This window comes from Callospermophilus lateralis, chromosome 6, assembly GCF_048772815.1.
Source record: "Callospermophilus lateralis isolate mCalLat2 chromosome 6, mCalLat2.hap1, whole genome shotgun sequence".
NCBI lineage: Eukaryota > Metazoa > Chordata > Mammalia > Rodentia > Sciuridae > Callospermophilus > Callospermophilus lateralis.
In genome coordinates, this window is record NC_135310.1 from 86,177,474 (window position 1) to 86,205,018 (window position 27,545).

The window sequence follows — 27,545 nt, forward strand, 5'->3', positions numbered from 1 at the left end:
TCACTGCTCATTGTAATTTCTATACCAAATTAGGCCCCAGTTGAATTCACCGAAGGCTAAGTATGAACACAACGCGGTGGATCTCTTTCCCTTGCCAAATGTCTGGGCAAAAATTAAATAGAAAATATTAAACCTCCCTGAACTTCCTTATAAATCAAAGTCCAGAATGTTAAAATTCATAATTCTCTTGAGCAAAATTCCAAGAAAAATTAAGATTTTTGTTTCTTTCCTTTTAATTTAATTTCTTGTTCCACTCAAACTCAATTAATTGTTTTTGCTTTCCTCTTCAGTAAAATGACTTGGTCTTGGCATTTTCAAAGATGCATTATTTTATCTTTAAGTCCCTATATTCTGTTTTTTTCCAAGGAATCCAAGAGTTCATTAGGACATACACAATTATCATAGTACCAATTTCATATTCGCAAACTTTTAAAAAATTTATAAGTTTCCAGCTCCAAGATTTTTTTATGACTCTATCTTTGCACTTAGATCCATTTCCCTTTTGTATAAATCTGGTTTGATCTTTAAGACTTTGTATTTCCTTTTAAGTTGATTTCTCTCTTCCTGGATTCCTTAGTACTTCTCCATTTAGCCCTCTTCAGGTAACAGAGTCAAAAACATTTCCTGAACTGTGATCCTTTTATCTAACACATACTGAAATTGTTCTCAATCTCAAGTCTTTGCACTAATCTGCCAATCTGATTCATTTGGAAAAGACTTCCAGGTACACTCTTTCCTTAGTAAATTTTTGGCTTTTGGCTCTATGATGATCTCATTCATTTTTCCTTCCACTTCTGTCCAAGTGGAAGCTGTATTTCCAAAATAATAGGTGCCCATTCCACTTTCACTGCTCATTAATCAAAGCCATTCCTCTAAGCTGAGCTACAGCTTGGATCCTCAAAACCAAAAGCCATATACATGGTACATATGATTCATGAATCTATAGGGTCTATAGTTATGGGAATTAGTCTTCATATACAGCCAAGAGAATAGGCCATCTCAGTTCTCTCTTAGGAGCTTGATATGTTTCCAGACAAAATAACAAGAAATAGCATCTGGCACAGATGCTGTATTGCTACCTATGTTAAGTTCTTACATGCAGAATTTAAAATTAGAAGATAGATCCTCACACTAATGCTTTATAGCAGAAGAATTTACTGCCTCTGAATTCTAAAGTCTGGGTCCACAGTTCTGCCTCAAAAGCACACTATGCAACCCAATTCCTCAGCAATTATGCATTAGGAGACAAAAAGACTGTTTTCCTGGTGATGTAATCATGGTGGGGTCAAATTGTACTAATGTGGGTGAGGTGAGCATTATCCACTGAGATCCCAGCAACCTACTCCAGTGGTTTAGCTATGGACTAAGGCTACTGTGAACAGCCAGTCTCAAAGGCCCAGTGGACAGAATATGTTGAAGCTAAGTAAGGCTGCCCCTGAACACTTGATATTTTCATATGCTGTTTTTTTCCAGATGTTCATGCAACCACTGCCTCTTTGGATTTCTCTTTCAACCATCTAATTAACAATGCCACCATTTTCCTCTCCACATTTCCTTGAATGGATTGAGAGATCCTAGGGAAAAGTTGGGGCCTTTAGAGCATGTCATATCATCCTATGGCAGACAGAATAAAAAATAAATGAAAGACTGAGCTGTACATGCCCAGTTTCCTATTCCAAATATAACCTTTAATAAGTCACTCCTCCTTTCTTGGGAAGTAAGGCAGAGAGTATTAAAAAATAGGCAGAAGCTGCTTTTCATATTCAAAGATGGAGAATCCTATTTTATAATAAAAGGATCAAAAAGAAGAATAAGTAATTCTCCCCACATTATGTGTGTGATAATGAGGATCATGCCCGGGGCCTTGCACATGCAGGGTAAGCACTCTACCACTGAGCCACATCCCAGTCCTCCTTCCCCATTTCTGATGATAATGATAATTCAGCAGTGCTTGACAAATTCTATAAAATTTGGTGAGAAGGAACATGTAGGAAGTTGAAAAAGTTCTTAGAATAGTTCATAAACAAGAACTATTCTGATGGTATAGACTGTCCCTCTAAGGCTACAAAAGTTTGTCAGAAGATATAAAAGTGTAATTTGTCAAATTCTACTGATTTTCTATTTATTAGCTACCAGTTAACATGATTTCTCCACTAGTTCCATTGGGTCACTTGCTCCTAAGCAAAAGTTGTGGAGATCTTGAAAGAAGTTACTGAGGATGATGGGGGCAGCTCTTTTTTATTTGGCGTTCCAGAAATGATTCATTCACAATGAATATGAAATGCAACTGCAGAAAGATTCACAAATCCTTTTTAAATAACTGAAGGGCAAACATAGAAAACTAAGAAAGAAGGCTCTCGTGTTGATAACCTGTGAGATAGTGGGTTTTAGGAAGTACATTTTGAGACTGAGAATGGATTTTAACTAGATCATTTGTTTTAACTGGGATGTAGTAAGCTGGTGGATTTCTCCTTCCAGGAGACAGTTGACAATGTCAGGATAGTTTGATCATCACAGCTGGAGATGGTGCTACTAGCATCTAGTATATAGGCCAAAGGTGTGATGTTAAACATCCTCTAATACACAGGGCATCACATGGTGGGGATACTATTAAACATCCTCCAGTGCACAACCTCACAATAAATGACCTACCCTCAGCAGTGCCAAACTTGAGAAATCCTGATCTATATAGAGTTTAAGAGAGAGCAAGCTTGGCAAGGTGACACACCCCTGTAATTCCAGACTCAGGAGACTGAGGCAGGAAGATCACAAGTTTGAGGCCAACTTAGCAAGGCTCTGTCTCTAAATAAAAAATTATATATATAAAAAAAAAAGACTGGGGATTTAACTCAGTGGTAAAGAGCCCCTGGGTTTAATCCCAGTACCAAACAAAAACAGAGGGGGCAGATAGAGAGTACAACAGGAAACTATCAATATTGTAAGATTTAACAAACATTTACTGAACAGCTAATTTGTTCTAGACACTGTGCTAAGCTCCAGAGACTAAAAAGATGATCAAGGCATGATTCTTTAAAGATCTTACACTCTGTTCAGAGAAAAAGGGAAAAAATTGATAATATTTAAGACTGCTTTTATTCTGAGCTAATCTAAAAATGATGATCACAAAAATCATTATTAATATGATGAGAAAAATCATTATTAATATTCTCTGTAATGTGAAACCTTAAATAATTAAATGATACATAATGAAAATGATATATTCAAATAATTATATTTCTTCTTTTTAGTAAATAAAGTTTTTGAATTGTGAAAAAAATGGTTTTAGAGATACATACTCTCTACAAGTTCTAAAATCCTCCTTATATTTAGTGTCTCTTAAAATAAGAAGACTTTGATCCTTAATATATTTTTCCTAGAAATGCATATAGCTGCAAGTCTTAAAATAAGATTGCGACAATGATAATTACTTCCCAAAGGAGAAGTTTGGCACATGTACATGCTGAGATGTTAATTTTTTTGAGATCAGGAGGGATGTGATCCACCTTTTTTTTTTTTCCCCCAAGTACAGGATTTGGGCTACCTCATTAAAACTGTGGAAGAGTTCGTTCTCCTACAAGTTTAGGGACTATACATTTATTTACAGAAAAAGGGACAGAAGCATAGAAATTAAAATGCAGCATTATCATGGTTAGTTGATGTAGTCAGTTGACACAGAGAAAACATGGAATGGGGGAAATGGCAGAGAATACCACATTTGATGTTTTCTCCTTCAGGTAATAAATCACTAGACCAATTTAAGCCAATTATTTAGAGTCATATGCAAGTGAAATAAAATATCTTTCCCACCTTTGCCTACTCAGCTGGACAGACTTGAGGAAAAGCAGAAAGAAACCTACCGGCGCATGCTAGAGCAACTGCTGCTGGCAGAGAAGTGTCACAGGCGTACTGTGTACGAGTTGGAGAACGAGAAGCACAAACACACTGACTACATGAACAAAAGCGACGATTTCACCAACTTGCTGGAGCAGGAGCGGGAGAGGTAATGTGCACACATGCTGCCAGTCACATCTGGAGGCCTGCTGCCCTATCCATCCCTCCCATCAGAGGTCAGGCTTCCAAGTGGTGGCACTATGGATAAGTCTCTGGGTGTCCAACCTCAAGCTATGGCCACAGCAAACAAGGTTCTAAATTCCAATTTCTGAATGGTTTGTTACCATAAAGAGTGTGACAGTTTACATGAATATGTTTGGGGGTGCATGAAAATAGGGTGCCACATTCCCATAAGGGTGCTAAAACCCTGAAAACCATAAAGCCAGAAAGAAACCCAGAGAGCTTATATTTGAGCTTGATCAATGAAGTATTTCTATTTGAAAAACCTTCCTGTAAATTGCTTTCTATTGAAAAAACAAGCAAAACAAAACAAAACAAAAAAAACACACCATTTTTCAGGAAGGAAAATGCTTTAACCTAATCATCTTAAATCCTATTCATTCTTATTACCTGTAGAAAAATATTAATATTTGGATAATGAATAGAACTAACTGCTTAACTTTATATTGGTTGCATACTTTATAAAACTTTATGTAAAAACAAAACAAAAAAATAGTGTGTTGAATCTCCATGACTGTTCTTGTAAGCATTTAGTTTTCTCAAACCAAAAATTGACACACATGAAGCAGAGATTCCAAATTGAAAAACCTTTGCAATCAAGTCCTTTCTTCCTTCCCTCAGCTGAATGGTTATGTCTGAGACATTAACCATCTTTGAAATCAACAACAAGCCTGCTTGCATCTGTGTTGAGGGCTTGCAAATTCAGAGCCACTAGGGAATAGCTTTTTCTATTCCAGCTTTATTATTTATTTGGGTATAAGGAAAAGATTTGATTTTTGCAGAATATTTTACATACCAGAAAAAGCTACCACAGTAAGAGTAAATACAGAATAAAGCAAAGCATGTTGTGTTTAAAATTTTTTTTTAAATTATTGGTAATATTTACTTATTGTTGTATTGGGCACATCCCTTGGGGAAGGTGAAATGTAAAAGAGAACAATGGCTGAAGTGTTAGATTTTATATCCCTAATTTAAGATTTTTTGTGCTTCCCTAAAGCTCTTATAAGCTAAGGTTTAGTAGTTATGTGTTTGAACAAATTGATGATCTGATTTGACATATTTGTATAGCCAGTGAGAATAAATCCACCACCTCAATGTCTGAGAAGTTTCCAACCCCAGGCTATGGCAAACAAGGTTCTAAAGACAATATTAATTAAATACACAATAATCATCTGGTTATGTAACCTGTGTTGGAATGTGGTCAAGTAAAAAAGGTAGGAACTTGGGCTGGGGTTGTGGCTCAGTGGTAGAGTGCTTACCTAGCATGCATGAGGCACTGGGTTTCATCCTCAGCACCACATAAAAAAAATTAAAATAAAGTGTTGTGTCTATCTACAACTAAAAAAAAAATTAAGTAGGAACTTGTATGATATTGACTTTTTTAAACATTTGAAATCAAATACTGCTAAAGAGTATGTGTGTGAATCATTTTTGATCACTTTGTAAACTATCTGATTTAGAACTACATCTTGTCTTTTCCATAGTTTCCCACCTAAGATAAAATCTGAGGTGGCACCAGTTCACTCACAGAGTTGGCTTAATGGAAGTGTGTGGATGGAGAATATTTATTCGAGCTGTTTCTTTTTCTTTCTGTTTTGGTTTCCTTTGTGTGTGCACTCTGTAAGAACAACTGGAATAATGACACAAAATAGTTTTATAGTTCACTGTATTTCTTTTCATATTTGTTATGTGATGAATCTATGTCAGAAATATTTATTTACTAACTTAATGTTGGTTAACTTTAGATGAAAAATTCCTTTACCTTTTTTGGAGTTATTTAATTTCATCAGAACAACAAAACCACTTCCGAGCAAAGTGCTATGTTGAAAGTAGCACAAGTCCAAGTCAACTTTTCTTTAAAAATGACTTTAAAAAGATTTTGAAACTTTAATCAGCACCACTGGAACATGTTCCCAAACTTCCACGTTTTAGGCAAATATTCACTGAGAGCTTTGTCTCTTGTTTAGCTTCCTAAACACATTAAAGTTTAATCTAGTGCTTTTTATTGGGGTGTCATTTTTTTTTTTTTTCTCAGCTCAATACCGACTCAGCTCCAGCACACTCTGACACTTTGTTCTAAATTAAACGCCCCCACTAGGACCCTGATAACAGGTTGGCGTCTCTGAAATTCTCTGAGGCATTTATGGTCACTGGCTCGCCAAGTTCCCTGGCAGCGAAGCTTTTAGGATTTTCTAAAAGGTCATGCCTGGGGTTCCTGCTGCCCTTTGGAAACTGCCCTGCTAAATCTGCTTTGGGTTAAATCCTCTTTTTGAAGTAAGCGGTCATAATTAGATCTACTTATAGGAGCTGGCAGGATGCTGACCTCGAGGCTTGCTTTCCCGTGGGCCAAGTCACTGAGGAGCTCCAATGCGGACCGCGGCGGCCGCAGCCCCGGGCCTGAGCGCTTCCAGACGCTACCCGACTGCAGCACCTGCAGGGGAAGCTGAGCTGCAGCTAGTCAAGAAGTGGCATTTCTGTGCTCAAGTGGGAGTCCTTTTGTATCGGGTCTCAAGTCCTTTGTTTGCATCTTTGCTTTGCGCCCCTTCCTCTTCTCCCGAGAACCCTTTTGTGAGGGGAAACAAACAAAACAGAACCAAGGACTTCCCATGAGAAACATTACCCTTTATTTCTACTGTGAGCCTGAGTAAAGGAAGAAAGTGAAGCTTGAGATAAGCCTAAGTGAGATTCTCCCTATTACTCATCAGCTCCCCCATCTGCGACTCTGCAGACTGTCTCCACTCTAGACTGCTTTTTGACATGGCAATGGAAAGAAAAGGTCGGGGACACCCACTGAACAGGGGACTTCTTCCCCACTCAGGAGTACCTAAGGTTCTTTCTCCATACTTGTCCTGTCTGTCAGGGTTTCTCACTTTCTCTAGGAAAATGGTTAAAGATGGCAAAAAGGGACCCAGGCACAGCATCAGAGGTAGATGTGGATAAACAATCCAGATTCAGATATTTGATGAAACCAGGAATCCTAGGCTCTGAGTATGCAAAAGGCTTCTGAGACCAGCCCTTTTAAGTCCCTCAGTCTCCAGGTGGGAGCATTGAGGCGAGACAATTACATTGCTTAACCAAGATCACACAGTGCAGGACACTGTCCAGTCCTTTTGTGCAAATAAGTATCTTGTGCAAAAATGGATTCTTTATGTTCCTTTTCTGTGTGTGTAGGCTCCTCCGCTCCATGTTACATCCAAACTATGACACCTAATCTTAAAAGACAGAGTGACTTTTTTTGTGAAGTTATAGGCCCCTAGGTAAGCAAATGGTTCTAGACTGTCAAGGGGAAAGCTTCAGATAGCAGTCTATTAGAAGGAGCAGCTTGGGGACTTGTTTCCCACCCCCACTCCCCCACAGGGCTCTCATGGTTTATTTATTTATTTATTTAATTTTTTATGGGTTGTTCAAAACATTACAAAGCTCTTGACATATCATATTTCATATATTAGATTCAAGTGGGTTATGAACTCCCATTTTTACCCCAAATACAGATTGCAGAATCATATCGGTTACACAGCCACATTTTTACATAATGCCATATTAGTAACTGTTGTATTCTGCTACCTTTCCTATCCTCTACTATCCCCACTCCCCTCCCCTCCCATCTTCTCTCTCTACCCCATCTACTGTAATTCATTTCTCTCCTTGTTTATTTTTCCCAATCCCCTCACAACCTCTTTTATGTGATTTTGTATAACAATGAGGGTCTCCTTCCATTTCCATGCAATTTCCCTTTTCTCTCCCTTTCCCTCCTACCTCATGTCTCTGTTTAATGTTAATCTTTTCCTCCTGCTCTTCCTCCCTGCTCTGTTCTTAGTTGCTCTCATTATATCAAAGAAGACATTTGGCATTTGTTTTTTAGGGATTGGCTAGCTTCACTTAGCATAATCTGCTCTAATGCCATCCATTTCCCTGCAAATTCCATGATTTTGTCATTTTTTAGTGCAGAGTAATACTCCATTGTGTATAAATGCCACATTTTTTTTTTATCCATTTATCTATTGAAGGGCATCTGGGTTGGTTCCACAGTCTAGCTATTGTGAATTGTACTGCTATGAACATCGATGTAGCAGTATCCCTGTAGTACGCTCTTTTAAGGTCTTCAGGGAATAGTCCGAGAAGGGGAATAGCTGGGTCAAATGGTGGTTTCATTCCCACCTTTCCCAGGAATCTCCATACTGCTTTCCAATTGGCCGCACCAATTCGCAGCCCCACCAGCAATGTACAAGAGTACCCTTTTCCCCACATCCTCGCCAGCACTTGTTGTTTGACTTCATAATGGCTGCCAATCTTACTGGAGTGAGATGGTATCTTAGGGTGGTTTTGATTTGCATTTCTCTGACTGCTAGAGATGGTAAGCATTTTTTCATGTACTTGTTGATTGTATGTCCTCCTCTGAGAAGTGTCTGTTCAGGTCCTTGGCCCATTTGTTGATTGGGTTATTTTTTTTCTTATTGTTTAATTTTTTGAGTTCTTTGTATACTCTGGATATTAGGGCTCTATCTGAAGTGTGAGGAGTAAAAATTTGTTCCCAGGATGTAGGCTCCCTATTTACCTCTCTTATTGTTTCTCTTGCTGAGAAAAACTTTTTAGTTTAAGTAAGTCCCATTTGTTGATTCTTGTTATTAACTCTTGTGCTATGGGTGTCCTATTAAGGAATTTGGAGCCCGACCCCACAATATGTAGATCGGAGCCAACTTTTTCTTCTATCAGACACAGAGTCTCTGATTTGATATCAAGCTCCTTGATCCATTTTGAGTTAACTTTTGTGCATGGCAAGAGAAGGGGATTCAGTTTCATTTTGTTGCATATAGATTTCCAGTTTTCCCAACACCATTTGTTGAAGATGCTATCCTTCCTCCATTGCAAGCTTTTAGCCCCTTTATCAAATATAAGATAGTTGTAACTTTGTGGATTAGTCTCTGTGTCCTCTATTCTGTACCATTGGTCCACCTGCCTGTTTTGGTACCAGTACCATGCTGTTTTTGTTATTATTGCTCTGTAGTATAGTTTGAAATCTGGTATCGCTATGCCGCCTGATTCACACTTCCTGCTTAGAGTTGCTTTTGCTATTCTGGGTCTTTATTTTTCCATATGAATTTCATGATTGCTTTATCTATTTCTATAAGAAATGCCAGGATTTTGATTGGCATTGCATTAAACCTATAGAGAACTTTTGGTAATATCGCCATTTTGATGATGTTAGTTCTGCCTATCCATGAGCAGGGTATATTTTTCCATCTTCTAAGATCTTCTATTTCTCTCTTTAGGGTTCTGTAGTTTTCATAGTATAAATCTTTCACCTCTTTTGTTAGGTTGATTCCCAAGTATTTCATTTTTTTTGAGGGTATTGTGAATGGGGTGTTTGTCCTCATTTCCGTTTCAGACATTTTGTCGCTGATATACAGAAATGCCTTTGATTTATGCGTGTTGATTTTATATCCTGCCACTTTGCTGAATTCATTTATTAGTTCTAGTAGTTTCTTTGTAGACCCTTTTGGGTCTTCTAGTTATAGAATCTTGTCATCCACAAATAGTGATAATTTAAGTTTTTCTTTTCCTATTTTTATGCCTTTAATTTCTTTCGTCTGTCTAATTGCTCTGGCCAGTGTTTCGAGACTATATTGAATAGAAGTGGTGATAGAGGGCATCCCTGTCTTGTTCCAGATTTTAGAGGGAATGCCTTTCAATTTTTCTCCATTCAGAATGATGCTCGCCTGAGGCTTAGCATAGATAGCTTTTACAATGTTGAGGTAAGTTCCTGTTATCCCTAGTTTTTCTAATGTTTTGAACATAAAGGGATGCTGTACTTTGTCGAATGCTTTTTCTGCGTCTACTGAGATGATCATATGGTTCTTATCTTTGAGTCTATTGATGTGGTGAATAACATTTATTGATTTCCGTATATTGAACCATCTGGTCTGTAGTTTTCTTTCTTTGAGGTGTCTTTGTCTGGTTTCGGAATCAGGGTGATGTTGGCCTCATAGAATGAATATGGAAGAGCTCCCTCTTTTTCTATTTCCTGAAATAACTTGAAAAGTATTGGTATTAATTCTTCTTTAAAGGTTTTATAAAACTCTGCTGTATACCCATCCGGTCCTGGGCTTTTCTTGGTTGGTAGTCTTATGATTGCTTCTTCTATTTCATCCATTGATATTGGTCTGTTCAAATTGTGTGTATCCTCCTGACTCAGTTTGGGCAAATCATATGACTTAAGAAATTTATCGATGTCTTCATTATCTTCTATTTAATTGGAATATAGGTTTTCAAAATAATTTCTAATTGTCTTCTGTATTTATGTAGCATCTGTTGTGATATTGCCTTTTTCATCCTGTATGTTAGTAATTTGAGTTCTCTCTCTTCTTCTCTTCATTAGCATGACTAAGGGTCTGTCGATCTTATTTATTTTTTCGAAGAACCAACTTTTAGTTTTGTCAATTTTTTCAATAGTTTCTTTTGTTTCAGTTTCATTGATTTCTGCTCTGATTTTAATTATTTCTTGTCTTCTGCTACATTTGCTGTTGTTTTGCTCTTCCTTTTCTAGGGCTTTGAGATGAAGTGTGAGCTCATTTGTTGGTTTTTTCTTTTTTTGAGGAATGATTTCCAGTTTCATTCCATTATGATCAGATAAAATGCACGGTATTATCTCCACCTCTTTATATTTACTGAGTGTTGCCCTATGGCATAATATATGGTCTATTTTTGAGAAGGATCCATGTGCTACTGAGAAAAAAGTACATCCACTTGATGATGGTTGATATATTCTATATATGTCAGTTAAGTCTAGGTTATTGATTGTGATATTGAGTTCTATAGTTTCTTTATTCAACTTTTGTTTGGAGGATCTGTCCAATGGTGAGAGAGGTGTGTTGAAGTCACCCATAATTATTGTGTTGTGGTCTATTTGATTTTTGAACTTGAGGAGAGTTTGTTTTATGAATGTCGCAGCACCCTTATTTGGTGCATAAATATTGATAATTGTTATGTCTTGTTGGTGAATGGTTCCTTTTAACAGTATATAATGTCCTTCCTTATCCCTTTTGATTAACTTAGTCTTGAAGTCGATTTTATTCGATATGAGGATGGCCACCCCTGCTTGCTTACAAGGACCGTGTGCGTGGTATATTTTTTCCCAACTTTTCACCTTCAGCCTGTGTATGTCTTTTCCTATCAGATGTGTCTCCTGGAGGCAGCATATTGTTGGATTTGTTTTTTTAATCCATGTTACCAGCCTATGTCACTTTATTGGAGAGTTTAAGCCATTAACGTTTAGAGTTACTATTGATATATGGTTTGTACTTCCAGCCATGATTGATTATTTATCATTTTTTTAAAATTTAGTTTGTTTCTCCATGATTAGCTTTCCCCCTGCCCTCTGGCTTTACTGAGGTACTTCCCACTGTTGGTTTTGGTTATTGTTTTTCATTTCTTCCTTGTGTAGTGTTTTGCTCAAGATGCTTTGCAGTGCTGGTTTTCTGGCTGCAAATTCTTTTAACTTTTGTTTATCATGAAAGATTTTTATTTTGTTGTCATACCTGAAGCTTAATTTTTCTGGATACAAAATTCTTGGTTGGCATCCATTGTCTTTCAGTGTTTGAAATATGTTGTTCCAGGATCTTCTTGCTTTCAGCGTCTGACGAAAAATCCGTTGTTAACCTTATTGGTTTACCCCTGTATGTAATCTGCCTCCTTTCTCTTGTAGCTTTTAATATTTTCTCTTTGTTCTGTATATTGGATATCTTCATAACAATGTGTCTTGGCGTTGGTCTTCTGTCATTTTGTATGCTCAGTGTCCTGTATGCATTGACAATTTGTATATCCATTTCCTTTTTTATTTCTGGAAAGTTTTCTATAATTATTTCATTCAGCAGGTTGCTCATTCCCTTGGTTTGAACCTCTATACCTTCCTCTATCCCAATGACTCTTTGGTTTTTTTATGTTATCCCATATCTCTTGGATGTTTTTCTCGTGATTTTTTACCAGCCTTTCTGAGTTGGCTAGACTCTTTTCAAGATGATATATTTTGTCTTCATTATCTGACGTTCTGGCTTCTACTTGCTCTACTCTGTTAGTGATACTCTCATTTGTGTTTTTAATTTGGTTTATAGTTTCCTTCATTTCTAGAATTATTGTTTGATTTTTTTTATAATCTCTATCTCCTGATAAAGATGCTTAACTTTTTATTTTATCTGTTTATGTAATTCATTTTCAATGTGTTCTTTCACTGTTTGAATTTGCTGTCTCATATTCTCTTTAAGATTCCATTCCATCTGTCTAAGGTATTCCTTGAGTTCTTTATTTGGCCATTTTTTCTGATGCCTCTAGGTCCTCCTGAATATTTAGACTCTCCTGCATTGTTTGTACTCCTTTTCTTCCTTGCTTTTCCATGCTGTTCATGTTACTTCTTGTTCTGTTTGACTGCTTAGTTACTGTTTACTCCTAGAAATTTATTTGATGCTTGGGCGCAAAGGTGTTAGAAGGGAAGGGAAGAAGTCACTAAAAAGAATGAGAGTAAGTAGGTAGAATTCAAGGAAGGGGAATAAGGAAATTGAAAATAAATGAAAATACAAAAGAAAAAAATAGAAAAGAAAAAAAGAAAAAATTTTAAAAATAATAAAAATAATAAAAATTAAAATTAAAAAACAATAAAAATATTAAAAAACAAATTTAAAAAATAAAAAGAAATTTTAAAAACCCAAATTAAAAAAAATTTTTAATAAATGCAATCTTAGAGTTTGATTAACTTCTATTCCAATAGGTGAAGCTGTGCCCACCGGGCCAAGCTTCTCCTCTCAATACGTGGGAACCAATCACTGTGCAGCAGCTCCTCGTCACTGACTGGGCGGGTCTCCAATCCTGAGTGCCTAGAGCCTTCCCTTGTGTCTAGTCACTTCCCCACTTTTCCTCAAGCCAGACCCCGCTCACCGGTGACGCTCACCACAATACTGGCTACACGCCAGGTCTGCTGCTCCCAGGAGCCCTATTTTCTTGAACGACTGGGCACACTCTCCCCGTTTGCCATTCCCTCAGACCCTAAGTTTGTGAAGCTTGGGGCTGAGAACCCTCAGCGAATTTTGCTTGCCCTTCAGTAGCCATGCCCCCGGTAGCTGGTGCAAGAGACCTCAGCTGTCAGCACTGGTGGGAGCGGTAGCCAGGGGTTCCGTGCCACCTGTCCCACGCCACTCCTGATTCCCTCGGTCTGACTATCGCACTCATGGGAGAGCTGGGAGGGGCCCTTAAGGTTTCCCTGCTGTGTGGAGAGGAAGGGCTAGGGGGTTACACACCTGTTGCCGCCAGTTTCAATGAAGTTATCTTCGCCACCGCATTCTGGTGACGTCAGTTCTCTGCCATGGTGGCATCCCATGCAAATGGCAATAGTTCGTTCCCTTTGCCGGGTGACCAATGCAACGGGTGGGTCCTGACTGGCTCTCCCAAGCCCCGTCTCAATCCTGTGGCCACTGCCTATGAAGGCTCGGTTGGTATTAACCTCCGCAGGTTCAGAAGGGCCGACCAGTTGTTTCAGCGGGATTGTTTAGTGTTGAGTCACGGTGGTTTGTCTGGGAGACGCAGGCAAACGGGAGCTTGAATTCAGCCGATCTGGGCTCAGTGTGTGTTCTGAGAGGCCCAGACTGTTCACCCCAGATCCACGTCAGCTCAGCATCGCCTAGTGATCCTGAGCAAACAGCATTTAGATGGTTTACGACTCCCTATGCCCGAGTAGCTGAAGAGGTCAGAGACTTGATCTCTCCGCACCCGCCGCCATGTTGGATCTCCGGGACTTCTTTTGAAGCTGCTTTTTGCATAGTATATATATACAGAGTCTCAGTTACATTGCATTTTATTTTTGGTAGTTATGCTGGGAGGCTGATGATGCTTATGGAGAGCTAAATGAAGCCCCCCTAAACTACTTGCTATTGCCCCTGACCTTACCCTATTGTAATCTAAAAATAATAAATGCAGAAATTATTTTTCACTTTTTCAAGAGTTGATAAACTCATCTTGTGCTACAGATTATACAACTAAAATGTGTACTATGTTGTTCCTGGTTTCCTTTATTCTAAAGTGAACAGACTGTGATCATAAGCCATTATCATTATATATTTATTTTTACAAATAGTCACAGCCCAAATTAAAAAGAGAAAACAACAGAAAAATGTATTGGTTTAATTAGCATTTTTAATAATAAAGATGAAAATGTCTTTCATTGTTTTAATTAAGATTGGTAAAGAAAGCTCCTTGTCTAAATGCTACATTTCAAGTGAAGTTGATCTTTGAAGTATAATTCTGAGCACATGAGATCATCTTCAGGGTTTGTACTTTATTCCCTGTCTGAGCTGCAGACTTGTGATTTTAATCTTAAGCTTCACTAGGGCTGCTCCAAGAATGTCAAAATAGAGAAAACACAGTTAACATCAAAAAGCAGTCTGAGACTTAAAGAAGTGTGTGTGTGTGTGTGTAAATGATGTGGGGGAAATGCTGTCTAAATCTATCACTGTAAATATAGATTGTAAAGCTTTTGGATTTTATAGGCTCAGCTGGGACTACATAAATAATGACATCATCATATAATCTTGCAGCAAGACTTCCAAGTATAAGTTCATTCTTTAAAAGCACAAATCAGCATCCCAAGAGAAATCCTTTATCCTGTGAAGCCCAGACTGTAGAAGCAGGAGCTTGAGTTTAGGGGAAGCCTTCATGTCCTGAATTGGTATTTTCCTTTATGTCAATGTGAAGGGGTATTCAGCATTTGCCTGATGGTCCATGGGACAGTGTGTACTAGTTTTCCTATATATGGAAATGCCACTCAGATCTGTTATTTCTGAAAACTTGATTTAGGAGACTGGAATCTTCAGAAATATTTTTTATTTCTGTTAGTACATATCAATTATACAGAATTATGGGTTTCTTGTGGTATTTTCATATATGCATATAAACATGGTTTGATCATATCTACTCCCACATTACCCTTCCTTATTTTTCCATCTCCCCAACCCCTGGTCCCATTCTTCTTCTCTAATAGTCTCCTTTTCAGAAAAATTCTTAACTACTTTATAGAAAAAAATTCACATCTCCTTTCCTGGTACAATATCTTTAAGTTTCTTAGATTTAGTTGCCTTATCTTGACAAAATTGACTTTTCTCACTGGTAGCTCAGATCACAAGGAAGCACTCTACTGAAAAAGATGGCTGATGCTGTGTAAATGTCTAAGTGTTATCAAGCAGAAAGTAATCAATGAGTGGAACATATCAGCAAAAACAACTGAGCCCTCTTCTCTGTTCTTAGCACTCTGCTAAAGGCTGTTCAGTAGCAGACTTAATTTTATTGACCACCCTGATAAACTAGCATGTATTTCATTTTGTTTAATTCTTGCAAAACTATGTGTAATTGTTATCTCCATTAGCAGATAGGAAACAGAGAGGTTAAGATCTTTCCACCAAGGTCTCTTGCCAATAGTTAATTAGCAGAATCAAGGTTTGAAAAATAACTTATTCTGCTTCCAAGTTCTTACTTTCTTAATAAAATGAACCTCCTTTCCTCAATGCATGATGAAAGAAAGGTGACTTAGAAAAGCTAGCCAGTGACTTAGACCGTACATGGAATTCACAGACTTAACTTGGTCATGAGATAACACCTACTGGAGGGATGATTTTTAAGGAAGGATAGGAATTAGAGTTCACAGGTTCAATGAACTAGCCTTAATTTATTTTATAGTTAATTTTAATTATGCAGGATCAAACTCCACCTTTCAATTCCTCTTATCCTTGTGATATGAAAATTCCACTTACTGTTGGAAAATGTGATGAAAATAAAGGACTCAGAGGTGATGATATATTACTTTTAGGGCACAGCTTAGGTAGATATATGTTTATGAGGATGAGATGGCTGTGGGACGGTGTAAGAGATGTTACACCTTACTTGAAAGGACCAAGCAATAAGAGTGGCTCAAAAAGACAGCATTGCAAGAGGACTGGAACATTGAGGTTAGAGGATTTGATCCTCTTAAAAATCCAAAATATTATCAGTAGGGTGAAATTAGGAGCATGTTGTCACTCATTCTTAACAAGGTGCTCTCTGAAATGAATATGAAAGAGATCATTAAAAATGCCTTTTGAGGTTCATTTCATTAGATTCCACCTGTACAAAAATGCTGTAGATATGATCTTTCTCCCAGGCTTCATAGCACCCTCATTCCCATAATCATTGAACCAGCAGCGTTAGATCTAAGACTAACATAACTTTTTAAAGGATGCCTTATAAAATGGGCTATCCAATTAATGAAAGTTTTTGATTAATTAAGGGTTATGTTATGAATTAACTTATTTTAATGTTACAGAAATATTTCTCAAATACATTTTCCTTTCTTTTAAAAAATTTTAATCCACAAAATTGGGTTAAACCATTTTTTATGATTTGGGATCTTGTAGTGTTGTGATCTGAGTGAAATCTGTACCACCAGCTTCAGAGCCAATTATTGGGCTATGTTTAAATATAAATGTCAGCTATGACTGCATTTTACTCTAGATTAAGATAGTGACAAGGGGCTGGGGATGTGGCTCAAGCGGTAGCGCGCTTGCCTGGCATGCCTGCGGCCTGCGTTCGATCCTCAGCACCACATACAAACAAAGATGTTATGTCTGCCAATAACTAAAAAATAAATATTTAAAAAAAAAAGATAGTGACAATATTTTCCTGATCTTAGGCTTAACCTGGCTAAGTTTTGATTAATTATATTCAACATATTTGACTTTTATAACATCACCATCACCACTACCACCAAATGCAAAGGACTTGGACCAGGAAGGAGCTAACATCATACAAAGGGGAGAGGGTGGGAGGAGAAAACTGGCCACAAGAAAATTGAAAAACATCGAAAAAGTAGACTTGAGAGAAAAGTAGGCAAGAAACACAATTTACTCTTTCAGATTTTAACAAACCATGTAAGAATTATCGGATACTTAGTATTTGATCCCCCTTATTGTGCCAAAATCCTAGGAAAAGCAAGAATAGTAATTAATATTAGAATTTAAACATGAGCAATAATGAATGAGAACCCTGTAGTGGCAAGTGGTAAGGATGGTGTAGTCTCTCTAGATCTGAGAGAATTATTCTTTTCCAGAAAGTTTTCAGGATATTATCAGATAGATTCTGGAACTCTTAAGTTTCTAATTCACTGATGAGGTCTCTTCGGGGAAATTTAGAAAAAGTTATTTCCACAGAGTTCTTATTCTTCTTGTCATATGACTATGTAGATGATGGTCACAACCAGTTAGATGGATAATTTGTGGTCTCTAACTCAAGTGCCTTTAGAACCAGGCAGTAATGGAATGAAGTAGATCCAGCTCTTGAGCACACTTGGCATGAGTGGTAGGCACTGCTTGACTGGAGAGAGCATGGGAAAATATTAAGTCACCTGATGATGACTGACCCCATTTCACATTGTGGGCTCAGTGTTGCTACCCTGATTTTTTGGGCAAAAGACAGACCAATTTTATTAAAATATTCCAGTGTTTCAACATTTCTCAAATGTATAAAACAATACGTAGTGAACAAACTCATCTCTTGGCCATGTTGTCTCTAAAGTGGTTAGTTTGAAACCTTTAATAGCTTAAACACAAGAGAGACTGGGGCCTATGAGATACCTACCATGACAACTTTGCCAAATAATGTGTTCTATTTTATAGTGACCCACTAACCCATTGTGGCACACTCTTGAGGCATATGAGATAGACAGAAAGAAAAACAACAACAACAAGAGTCCAAGATGGGAGAAATCCACCAAAACATAAAAACTCAAAGTGTCAATAATAGTTACTCCAGGACTAGGATTACAGTGGACATCCAATTTCTGAGAAGATGACAAGCACTGGATTACTAGCATTGTTGTTGAGTTACTGGTATTTTAGGTATATGATAAATAATAATGAATAGTATCACAGTTCTCCCTGGGCCTGTTTGGCAATAGAGGCAATTTTCCATATTAATTTACTTATAGGTATATTCTTTCTAAGAACTCTCATCTTAGGCAACCTAGGTGACTGTATTCCTTACAGTCTCAGAGACTAAGTGATACAATTATAATAATTGCTATAGCTTTGACATTATTATTTACCTATTCTCAGTTATAAAAATTTGCTGTACAGTGATATTAATTGAGTCTTTTAACCTAATAGTTTCTGTTACTTGTCCCCTTTTGAGCAGTCAATCAAGAGAATAACCACTTCCTCAAGGGAAAGAGTTGGAAAAAAGAGAAGCCAAGATCTTGTCTTTTGGATTTCAGAAGCAAGGATCTAGGAATAGCATTAGAAGGAATATGTAATCAAGTGTATCCAAGTTTTGTTTTTTACTCCTCTTTATTCCCATTTCGATAAGATTCTTCCCTGAGAGGAAAAAAATCAAGGAAACAAGGATAACTATGTCATGGAAGTGGGTATTTCAAAAGAAGGCTTTGGGCTGGGCATGTATTTCAGTGATAGAGCATTTGCTTAGCATCCTTCAGACTCTGGCTTCAATCCCCAGAACCAAGTAAACAAACGAACAAAAACAAAAGATTTTGTTCTGAGCTTTGGAGGGTGGAATGAGGCAAAGATTAATACAAATTTCAGAGAGATTTGGTGTGGAAAATTTGAGACAAAAGGGATTATTAGGTGGAGTCCAAGAGTATCTTAGTGTGCTGAACTTAACAAATACTATCCTATAGTTGTGTGACGAAAATTTGAGACAAAAGGGATTATTAGGTGGAGTCCAAGAGTATCTTAGTGTGCTGAACTTAACAAATACTATCCTATAGTTGTGTGACGTAAACAACAGGTATTTATTTTCTCATAGTTTTGAAAGCTAGAAATCTGAAATCAGGGTACCAGGATCATCTGGGTCTCTGAGGCCAGCTTGAATCTATAACCTGAACAAATTGACAAATGAGAGCAGAGACCACAGTGTGCATCCCAAGAGGATGTCAATAGGGACAGACGATTACCACATCATCTCCCACCCACCTTCCAAACGGTTCCAGAAATTATTGAAGCCCTAGAATTACTCAGAAGACCATGACTTTCCAGAAGAGTCTCCAAATTTAATAAGAGAAACCTGACTTGAGTAAGCTTACCCAGAACTAAGGTAAAGTTTCTATCCTCTGATAGAATGGGACCCCATAATAGAAATTATGTATAAGAAATACAAAAAATTTTAAGTAATTGTATTTCACAAAAGAGTTTAAGGCCTGCAATTAGTATTCCCTTCATTAGTAACATAATCCATATTTAAGCTGAGGAGAAATTATGTGGCATTGTGGCTGGTTTTAGAGTATTGATGATGCTTACCAGTATCTCCTGAACTTCAGTCACCTCCTTCCCTGGGGTATTCTAGCTACATGATGCCAGATTTCTCAAAATCTATAACCTAGAGACAGTCATTTTCTTAGTCTTCTGCATTTTATTTGGAACTAAATAGCTGTGAATTCAAATCCTGACCTGCTACTTACTGATCTGTGACCTCAAATAAGTTATCTGACCTCTCTGATTCTTGTTTTGTTGTTTTTTTCTTCTGTTGAATGGGAATAACTGAGCACCTATATCATGAGTTATGTTCATGACATAATGAATATAAAAAAGTCCCTTCCACAAGGCATAGCATATGATGCCGAACAGTGATTCCTTCTGCCCACTTGTTTACTAAACACTTGGAGAACAACTATATTAAATTTCACTAAATCACAACTCAGACATTTTGAAAACAATGCAAAACATAGGAAAAGTAAGCTCTGTTTGGGAGCAACTGTTTTTTAAATTTAATTGTGGATAGACTCAATAAAACTGAAACATTTAGTGAGGTCAATAAAGTAAGGTGGCAAGTTAAAAATCTACATAAAATCAATATTTAAAAATTAAGTTTTTATATTTCCATATGATAAAATTATACTAAATTAGAAATGAATTATCTAGTAATAAACTTAAGAATGTGAAAGATTTACATAAAGAAACATCTTGAATTTTATCTAGAGACATGAAAAAGACTTAGAGCCATGGAAACTTACTACATGCTAGGACTTATCATTATAAAGATGTCAAGTCTCCCTATATTTGTAAATTTAATGTAATTCTAATAAAGATACCAAATTTAATGTGGTCCTAAAAATTCTTTTTTAATTATGGGGGAACTAAATGTAGTGGTTCTAAAGTTCATATAAAAACCACACAAGTAAGAATAGTTAGCAGGGTGCCGTGGTGCATGCCTGTAATCCCGGCTCTGGAGGCTGAGGCAGGAGGATTGCAAGTTCAAAGTCTGCCTCAGCAAAAGCAAGGTGCTAAGCAACTCAGTGAGACCCTATGTCTAAATAAAATACAAAATAGGGTTGGGGATGTGGCTCAATGTTCTAGTGCACCTGAGTTCAATTCCCAGTATGAAGACCACCCCCACAAAATAGTTAAAATTTTGGGGAAAAAACAGTAGAAAAGTTTTCTACATGAAAGAAAAATTTATTTTAAGGCTAATGTTTTGAAATGTTATTGGTACATAAATAGATCAATGGAGCTGATAGAATTCCTAGAGATAGATTATAGTACATATAGAAATTTAATATATTTTAAAGATGGAATTCCAAGTCAATTGGAAAAGTTGGATCCCTTAGTAATGGCCATTATTATAGTCATTTTTATGTATACTGAGATAATTTATTTATAAACATGGGGAATAACTGACCATATTTTACTTAGGATCATTTTCCTCTGGCCTGATCTGGTTTCTACCATTTCAGAAGAACCATCCTCTAACAGTTTTGATTTATAGGGGAAAATAAAACATTTACTTTTTAAGTTTCCAAAGGACAGCTTAATCCTATGTAATAAAAAATTATATTTGAGAAGTAAAACATAATTTTTAAATATGTAGCTAAAAAATGATGACTTACTTTCTACAAAAAAGCAATACTGAGATTTTTAGCCACATAAAATTTTATGAGAAGTAAAATATGTAGTAACTATAAGCATCCTTTGGAAGAAAAACTCCTACAGTAATTTTGCTGAGGTCATAAATTTACTGCTTTATTTCTATAACTTCCTATATTAAAAATTTAATAAATTAAAAAGAAGTGACAGGAGACACTTTGTATCTTTAAAAGAATAATATATTAATCACAGTTTGGACTGGCTTATTAGAATAACATGGAGAATAACTTTCTTTTCCCAACAGCTGTAGAAAAAACAAACTGCTTTAAAAGCAGAAGAAAAGAAAAAAAAAATTCTTCTGAAGAGCTCTTACAAATTGAGGGATTTAACTGCATGTATTTTTCACAGAAGTTCTGCATACTATTTAGTGAATGAAATCCAGATATAAATTTACACATTTAGAAAAATCTATTATGGATTTACCTTATAATTTTTAGATAAAAAATTAGACTATCATGTGATACTGTAAATATATGCAAATCTAAGCTCAGGCCTATTTTTCACTGTTAATCAGCCCTAAAGAACTTAAGCAGCTGACAGTTTTTTTGTTTTGTTATTTATTTTTTTTAAAATTGTAGTTGGACACAATATCTTTATTTATTTTTATGTGGTCTGAGGATAGAACCCATACGTGCAAGGCGGGCACTCTACCAATGAGCTACAGCCCCAGCCCAGATGACAAGTTTTAAGAAACACACAATGAAAATTATCAGGAAATAGGAAACAATCCAGCTAGAATGGTACTTTAACAAACACATTTTCAGTCAGTAATTATAGCCTCAGAGTCTAGCCATGTGACAAACACAAAGGCAGTGAATAAACAGGACTTTGTAGTGATAGATTTTCTTTTTCAATGTTTTCTGATCTATCCATACTTCTATAGGATCACTGTACTTCAGACAACTATAATGCCAGGCAATTGAACAATTCTGAACAGATATTCTTTATGTCAAAAAATGCAAACCCAAAGTTTCCAATAGAGTTTTTGTTTTTTAACGAACTGAAGCATTATCAAAGGTATATAAATTCCAGAGAGAACAATGAATCCAAGTTGCAAAAACAACTGATTTAAAGATGAAAATTTTCAGCAACTGAGTAGGAGTTTTTGTTCCCCAAATTCTAATATAATTGGATTGAGTTTTTAATTGAGTTAATAGCATGTTGCAACACTGTAGACAAAATCAAATATTAAAAGGTGATGTGAGATTATTCTCCAAAATGAAAAACTTTGGGAATGCTATTCTAAATTGGCAACTATTTGTCACCACATAAATTACTGATACTGCCAGTGACCTGCTTCCTCAAATGTTGAAGTATAATACCAGAGAAGCACGCCAAGGCAATTGTAGAGTAGAAAGTAAGAAGTTTTATTAAAGGATAGTAAAACAGACATCTCCTAGGTGGAAGAAAGGCACTCAAAGGCAGAATCCATGGGATGAGGAAGTCCTGTCCCTTTATACATCTAAAGTTTCCCTTGTTCTCCTTCATACTTCTCCCTTTATCCTGCATAGTGATTAGGGGATGTCTGTGGTATGGCCAGGGGGTAAGCAGGTAGGCTGGAAGGGCCTAGGTGGAATGCTAGCTGGATGGGAGTGGCTGCCCTGGGGTGTTGATTGGCAACACTGCTCAGGAGTTGTTTCATTAACAACCTTTTTTGGGGGGAGGAGTAGTGTCAAAGGGCTCTAATCTCCCAGGGGCAGTTTCCAACTTCCCAGACTCAAATTGGCCTCCATTTTCTCAGTCTGATCCAATTTACCTATTCTATACTAATTACCTGTATTTAACTCTGGATTCAATCCCAGATAAACATTTTTGCACAAATCCATACACCAAGAAAGAGTTAAGGAAGGAAAGTGCTGGGAAAATGTGTCTTAACACCAGAGTGAACAAGTACATTACTTTTATATTTTTACTTTTTTTCCAGGGTAGAAGAAGGTATTCAGATTAGCATTACAAATCCTGGACTCCAGAGAGGGAGCTGGACCTTGGGAAGGTGGTGTTTTCAATGTTTGGAGGTTGCTCCTCTCTGGCTTCTTGACCATGTGTGCACTCTTTTTCCAAGAATGCTTGTGTTTGGAAAGTACTTCATGTGGTGAAAAGTTTGAACAGAAAAGATTAATCAAAGGTTGGGTCTTTCATGCTCAATGCATAACATATTCAGCTCTTGGATGTGAACTCTTAGCCAAGAAACTACTCAAATAATATTCAGGGGCTGAATGTGAGCTTCAGCTGCAAATTTATTTAATCTTCACTCATTCTTACTGAGTTCAGAAATGCTGTACCTTAAGGATTTTCTTTTTATTTTCTACATAGCTCCTAATATCCTATAAGAATTCATTGAGAGTTATTTTATGTATTTATTCTCAAATGCCTAAGAAAGCACATATATATGACCTGAAGTATAAAAAAAAAAAAAAAAAAAACTAGAAAGGCTGGACTATGGCTGCTGCATATCCCATGTGCTATTTAGATGGGAGGAATACTCCAGTCTGCTTAATTTTTATCATTCATCACAATGTCACCAAATCTTATATTCTAATCTGTAAAATGTTCTAATTTCATCCCAGTATCTACACTCACCATCTCCTCTTCCAATTCTTTCTGTTTGTTTAGCTTTCTAATGCTCTCAGATTTATCTGACCTCTCCTAGATCTGTAACATACTAGAAGATTTGGATGCTATTTCTCCCAAGGAAGGAGGCATAATTGTGTGCAGAACTACTGCCCAGATTTATTTACTATCCCAGGCCTCCAGGGAGAGATCCTGAAGAATACACCCATCCCAACTAAGGAACTCAAGTGCAGCACTTCTAGTCTGTCCTTTGATGATCTTCCTGCCTGCTCACTCTATTCCCTCCACTGACACCCACCCTGTTCATCCACTCCTCAGACTTCTGGAGAACAACTTCCTCTGCTGCACAAAATGTCTCCTGAGATGAAAGCACAATGAATTGGCAAGCCCAGTGACGCCCACACACTGAGATATTTCCTGTTTGCCATATGCTAAGAATCTCCTCCTCTTCCTCATCCTCTTCTTCCTCCTCCTCCTTCTCCTCCTTCTTCTACCCCACCTCCCATTACATTGATCAGTTTCAATAAGGAACAATTCTAAGAACACTTGGTTTTAAGTCACTTGGTCAGGTCATGATGCTCAATGGCAACTAGATGGATACTATTTCTAAGATCCAGTGCTCTAAAGTTATGATTGTTCTTAGAAGATCTTGGCCCACAGTGGTCATAGGATTTAGCTGGGGACCCCATAATTACAATAACACTAACCACATGCATTATATAACATTAATACATTTCAGTTAATATATACTAAAAAGCTTAAGAAGGAGGAGGCTCTATTGGTTGTATATAATTCATAGGAAAAAAATTTACTAATTCTCCTCACAAGAAAAATTTTATTTAACTCACTAAGTAAATTATAATGGAGTAAATGTCCATACTAGACCAGCCCATTTGGATTTTTAATAGGCTTCTCAAACTTAATATATCCAAAATGGAACTCTTGGTTACTTCCTCTAAATCTATTTCTCCCAATATGGCTATTTTTGTTAAAAGTACTTTCACCTCGTTACTCAAATTAAAATCCTCGTAATTCTTAGTTCTTCTTTCATTCTTCACTTTACAAATATAACCACCAATGAGTTGTATTGATTCCATTTCCAAATTAAAATTTGTACTTTATCCAATTTTCTTCCAAATCATTGCCACTGTCCTAGTCCAAGGTTAAGTCTTATCTAAGTTCCTCTCACATTGCTTGGCTGGGCACTACAATAGCTTCTTTTAGACAGTTTGTTTCCAATCTTGTCCTCCCTGTTCCCAAGTTCATTCTCTACATATTACTCATAAATCAGAACTGTCAGGATAAAATCCAATTCCTTACCATCATGTGGTAAATCAGGCCAAGTCAACTTTTCTTGTTCCAGTTGTCAGATCCTATTGAAAATATTAGCAACTCATAACAAATAATATGTCCCAATGAAAACAAATCTCTAACTAAATTTTGCCACCCATACAGTTTTTAGCAAGCAGTACATTTATGTTTGTTCTTTGTTTCATAGAAACAACCACAAATTCCTTGCATGAAAGTTCAGTGACATAGCAATATATAGCTTTTATCCATAGGGGATTAGTTCCAAAAATCCCCAGTGGATGCATAAAGCCACACACAGCACAGAACCCTATGTATACACACATACCTTTGATAAAGTTTTATTTATAAATTAGGCACAGTAAGATATTAACAACAATAACTAAAATAAATAGAACAATTATAATGATACACTCTAACAATGTTATGTAAAAATAGATTTTTCTATTTAATATTTTTGGACCGTAGCTGATCACTGGTAACTGAAACCATAGAAAGCGAACCTGCAAATAAGAGAGGACCACTGTAGTGGCTATGTTTCTGATTAGATTGGGGGATGGAATCTTCTAAGTTTTGGGGCTAAATAAATCGAGGCCTGGACCTGGAGCAATGTTCCTGGAGCAGCGTTCCTGGAGCAGCCTTTCTGGAGTCCCTGGCCTCTATTCTTGGCATGGCTTGTTCATTCTGACCCTGTAGCCTCACTTTTCACTGCTTAAAGGAAAGTCTCTATAGAGCAAGCCCCCTGCCCATAGTCATTCCCTTTGAACAAAACTGCCTCTTTCTCTAGGGTGCTTATCACCATCATCACAGGAACCTTGTCTATCTTATTTACTCCATATCCCCAGTGCACTGGTTCTCAGTGGACAACCAGTTAAAAATCTGAGAATGAGTAAATGAAACGTACTTCCTGAATATAGAAAGACACAGAAAATGTGGTTCCTTCCCCTCAGAATCTAATAGTAGGACATTTTCTAATACTGTGACTCTAGAGAAGCCTATTTTTTACCATTTAAATATTTCTTCTAGTTTCCAATAGGCTCCTAATTATGTCAGTTAACTAGAAAATGTTAATTCATTATGATAAATATAACCATTTTAAGTGAGCTTTAATGGGAGTTTAAATTAATCTCAAATGTAGCTGTTTAGTGGTATTAAACAGGGAGGAAAAACAAGTCTGATTGACATTCATGGTATTTTTAAAAAAGATTTTTCAAAGGTAATAAAACATTTCCTCTTGCTATTATCACTTATCTCTAAGTATTGATTTTATATGGTTTTTGAACATAATCAATGCCTCCCTGGGACCATAACTCAAGTTTGAATCATCAGAAGCAAACTGAGTGCAAGACTTCATTTGCATTGTAATCAATCCTAACCCCTTAATTTCCTCTTTATCATAAGGATTTATATTATCTATGTCAAAATTAGAACATTAATTTGTACTTTTGCAAAATGCTATCATCAAAATTAACCAACTGTGAATAAAAATATTATTATTTGTTGTGGACCCACTTTATGTCTGACTCTGTGGTCTTTACTTATTTTATTTAATTCTCATAACAAGTCTGCAAGTTAAAATCCATATCCTTTTTATGCAGTTGAGTAAACTGAAGCCAGAAGAGTTCTAAAAGATACCCCCAGTTATCTACTAAGGAGTTGCCACACCCAGATTCAGCCATCAATGACCAAGATCCCACTCTCTCCCAACACCAGTGCAGCTTTGCATATATCAGGCCATGGTGGAGATTCTTCTTTTGTGTTCAATTTCAGTTTTCCCATCCATGTTAAATAAAACAATGAACTGATTAGTATCAGTAATTTTACCTTATCCATGAAAATTGCTGTATGTAACCTTTTATCAAAATGACTATAATCAAAATACATTTATTCAGTACTACAATCTTGAAATACTCAGTTTATGCTATTAAGAAGTCAGAGCCAGTTGCAGTGATATACACCTGTAATTCCAGCCACTCAGGGAGTATAAGACAGGAGGATCTGATGTTGGAGGCCAGCCTGGGCAATTTAGTGTGCCACTATCTCAAGAAGAAAAAAAAAAAAAAATCAAAAAACTTGGGGAGATGTAGCTTAGAGGTTGGCTTCAATGCTCAGTACTGCCAAAAAAAAAAAAAAAAAAAAAAAAAAAAAAAAAAAAAGGCATGATGGCATGATTGAACAAAAGGGAAAATGAGTGAAGGAATGTAGGGAGGACAATGATTTTTATCTCAAACGTATTTTTTCTTCATGTTCTTTTCTATGCCATAACCCAGCAGCTTCTATTTATGTAATATAAAAGATATTTGAGGGCTTAAAAATGCACTGTACACAATTTTATTAGCTTTAAAGTTATCTAGACTAATATTTTAACTTTGTAATGAAAGTGGAATTTCATAATGTATGTATTATACGTATTCTGTCTATATGGGCTAGGAATAATTATGCTGGATCTTTTAATTTACCTAATGGCTTTTGGACTGAATTTATCACTCAGGAGGTAAGGAAGAAAAGAGGGAAGAAAATAAGGGGTGGGAGGAGAAAAAGAAGAAGAGAGAAAACTAAAAGTGCTAGAAGATTTTGAAAACAACCTGCAGGAATGATGACATGGATACTTACTGAAATTTGGCTGAACATATTCACCCATTTTGTTTGTATGGA

General features: G+C 36.6%; 1 protein-coding gene across 6 annotated transcripts in view; it reads left to right on the top strand.

Moving 5' to 3' along the window:
- Filip1 (filamin A interacting protein 1) overlaps positions 1-27,545 on the top strand; it is a 170,493-nt gene that overhangs the window by 109,889 nt on the left and 33,059 nt on the right. For all 6 annotated transcript variants that reach the window (XR_013091625.2, XR_013091626.2, XM_076858485.2 and 3 more), the window contains exon 4: positions 3,822-4,000. Coding sequence is in view for 4 of the 6 variants with exons in the window: in XM_076858485.2 (XP_076714600.2) it covers positions 3,822-4,000 (179 nt within the window). In the remaining 2 variants the exon portion in view is untranslated. The remainder of the gene's footprint in view (positions 1-3,821; positions 4,001-27,545) is intronic.